This window comes from Colobus angolensis, unplaced genomic scaffold (assembly GCF_000951035.1).
Source record: "Colobus angolensis palliatus isolate OR3802 unplaced genomic scaffold, Cang.pa_1.0 Scaffold28, whole genome shotgun sequence".
NCBI lineage: Eukaryota > Metazoa > Chordata > Mammalia > Primates > Cercopithecidae > Colobus > Colobus angolensis.
The window spans coordinates 4,133,525-4,136,325 of NW_012116043.1; the positions used below are offsets into that span (position 1 = coordinate 4,133,525).

At 49.3% G+C, this 2,801-nt stretch overlaps 1 protein-coding gene across 1 annotated transcript in view; it reads right to left on the reverse strand.

The window, feature by feature from the left end:
• Window positions 1-2,801, reverse strand: part of DNAH10 (dynein, axonemal, heavy chain 10) — a 158,637-nt gene that overhangs the window by 126,810 nt on the left and 29,026 nt on the right. Inside the window, exon 14 of the mRNA XM_011948576.1 lies at window positions 1,774-1,930. Coding sequence (XP_011803966.1) covers window positions 1,774-1,930 — 157 coding nt within the window. The remainder of the gene's footprint in view (window positions 1-1,773; window positions 1,931-2,801) is intronic.

Here is a 2,801-nt window from a genome sequence, read left to right on the forward strand (position 1 = left end):
TTTCTTTTTTTTGAGACAGAGTGTTGCTGTGTCCCCCAGGCTGGAATGCAGTGGCGTGATCACGGCTCACTACAAGCTCCAACTCCTGGGTTCACGCCATTCTCCTGCCTCAGCCTCCCAAGTAGCTGGGACTACAGGTGCCCACCACCACATCCGGCTAATTTTTTTTTTTTTTTTTTTAGTAGAGATGGGGTTTCACCATGTTAGCCAGGATGGTCTCGATTTCCTGACCTCATGATCCGCCTGCCTCAGCCACCCAAAGTGCTGGGATCACAGGCATGAGCCACCGTGCCCAGCCTTATTCATCAACTTTTAAGTACAGTGAAATGAAATTCCCTACTCTGATTTCTATACTTATTTTTATGCCCCTAAAAATGCCTGAAACATGTCTGACTTGCTGCAGAAGCCAAGTGAAGAGGAAGATGCCAGCGTGCTGCGGGATTGATGCTGATACCTACAAGGACAGCTCTGTGTTCCAGTTTGAGGTAAGACATAAACTTTGGGTTATCTGCCAGCAGATGTTCATTCAGAAAACATTTACTGAGAACCAACTGTGTGCCCGATGTTATTGGTGCTGGGGATTCTAAAGCGAACAAAACACTCACGGTCTGTGTCTGTATGTAAAGGGCTCATGGATCCCTTTACATCCCAGTGGCCTGATAGGATCAATAGATACAAAAGCAAGGGAAAAAATAAGAAAAAGTCGGAGAGTGGTACGTGGTAGGAAGAAGATGGGATAGGGCTGATGGGAGAGAGAGGACAAGAAGGTCAGGGGAGCAGAATGTTCCAGGTGAGGGAACAGCTACGGAAATCCTTGCAAGAGGAACCCATGGTACCTGCTGGGGGTAAAATCAGGCAGCCAGTCAAGCTGCAGTGTGAGGGAGCATGATCCTTGTAGGACTGAGATCAGAAAGGCGGCCAGGGGCTAGAGCATGGGGGCCTCAGAGACCACACGAAGATATCTGGATTAGTTCTAAGTGTAATTAAGTCATGGGGTGGGTGGGGCAGTTTACACCAGGGATGATATGAAATGATATGTTGTTGTTGTTGTTGTTGTTGTTGTGGTTGTTGTTGTTTTTAGAGACAGGGTCTTGCTCTGTTGCCCAGGCTGGAGTGCAGTGGTGCAACCATACCTCACTGTACCCTTGAACTCCTGGGCTCAAGCAATCCTCCACCTCAGTCTCCCAAGTAGCTAGGAACACAGGTGTGCACCACCACGCCTAGCTAATTTTAGTTTTGGTAGAGATGGGGGTCTCACCTTGTTGCACAGGCTGGTCTGGAACTTCTGGGCTTAAGGAATCCTCCCACCTCAGCCTCCCAAAGTGCTAGGATAACAGGCATGAGCCGCTGCACCTGGCCTGATTTGTATTTGTTTAAGGTAATTCTGACCACCTGTGGTGGAGAATAATTGTTGGAAAGTCACCAAGACAGTCCATGAGAGCGGTGATGGCCACTTGGGATAGGAAGGTACTGGGGGGACAGGAGACAAGAGGACAGATGGGAGGTATGTTTGGACGACTTGCCGATGGGCTGGGCAGGGCTGGGTGAGAGAAAAGGAAACAAGGACGAGTTTCTGGCTCAAGCAATTGGGTTGATGTTGGTGCCATTTCCTGAAGTGGGGAAAACTGGGGGATGACCAAGTCACAAGGCAGGAAGTCAAGAAGTCCACCTTGGGCTGCGGGCAGTGGCTCACGCCTGTAGTCCCAGCACTGTGGGAGGCGGAGGCATCCTGAGACGCCATCTGAGCAAGGACGCAGGCACCTCCGCTCTTACCTTGGTGATCTCCACGCAATTCCGGACACAATGGAAGCACATCTTGTCGATCTCATTTGTGTTGGGATGAAGGATGATCTCAGGCGCCGTCAGAATGGTTTCAGTTTGGAACAGAGGGACATTACCAAGGATCAAAGAATTAAAAGACTGCAAATTCCTAAGAGGGGTTGATGAGAAAGACTCAGTACCCACTAGAGGGAAATATACCAAGCAACAGACAGAAATGACCAGGGCCACAGAAATCACAGGTACAGGCAACGGCATACTGCGAAGCTGTCCTGGACAGGCTGGAGTGAGTCTTATTTAAAATATTCTTTTTTTACACTGAATTTATACAAATAGTTCATTTCTACTTTTGGAAAACTGAGTTAACTTTTGGTTGTAAAATAGTTAAATAATAATGACTTCCAAAAGCTGCTCAACTCTGGTAAGGAAAAAGGAGTACTCACATCCCCACCCAGACTGCTCCACCAGCTCCATCCTTTCCAAGACCAAAGCAGATATGACACCCAGGGATGAAACTTCATCAGCCTCCAGCCTAGTCTCCCTGCTTCCCCTCCCCCTGCCCACCTCCATCCAGCAATTCATATGGCAGCCAGAGACACTATTTTAAAATATTTAGCGGGGCACAGTGGCTCACACCTGTAATCCCAGTACTTTGGGAGGCTGAGGTGGGAGGATCACTTGAGCCCAGGAGTTTGAGACCAGCCTGGGCAACATAGTAAGACCCTGTCTCTAAAATTAAAATAAATTAACTGGGCATAGTGGCACACGCCTGTGGTCCCAGCTACTTGGGAGGCTGAGGTGGGAGGACTGCTTGAGATGGGGAGGTCGAGGCTGCAGGGAGCCGTGAACATGCCACTGCACTCCAGCCTTGGCGACAGAGTGAGACCCTGTCTCAAAAAACGAAACAAAACAAAAACATCTAGGCCGGGCGCAGTGGCTCAAGCCTGTAATCCCAGCACTTTGGGAGGCCGAGACGGGCAGATCACGAGGTCAGGAGATCAAGACCATCCTGGCTAACACAG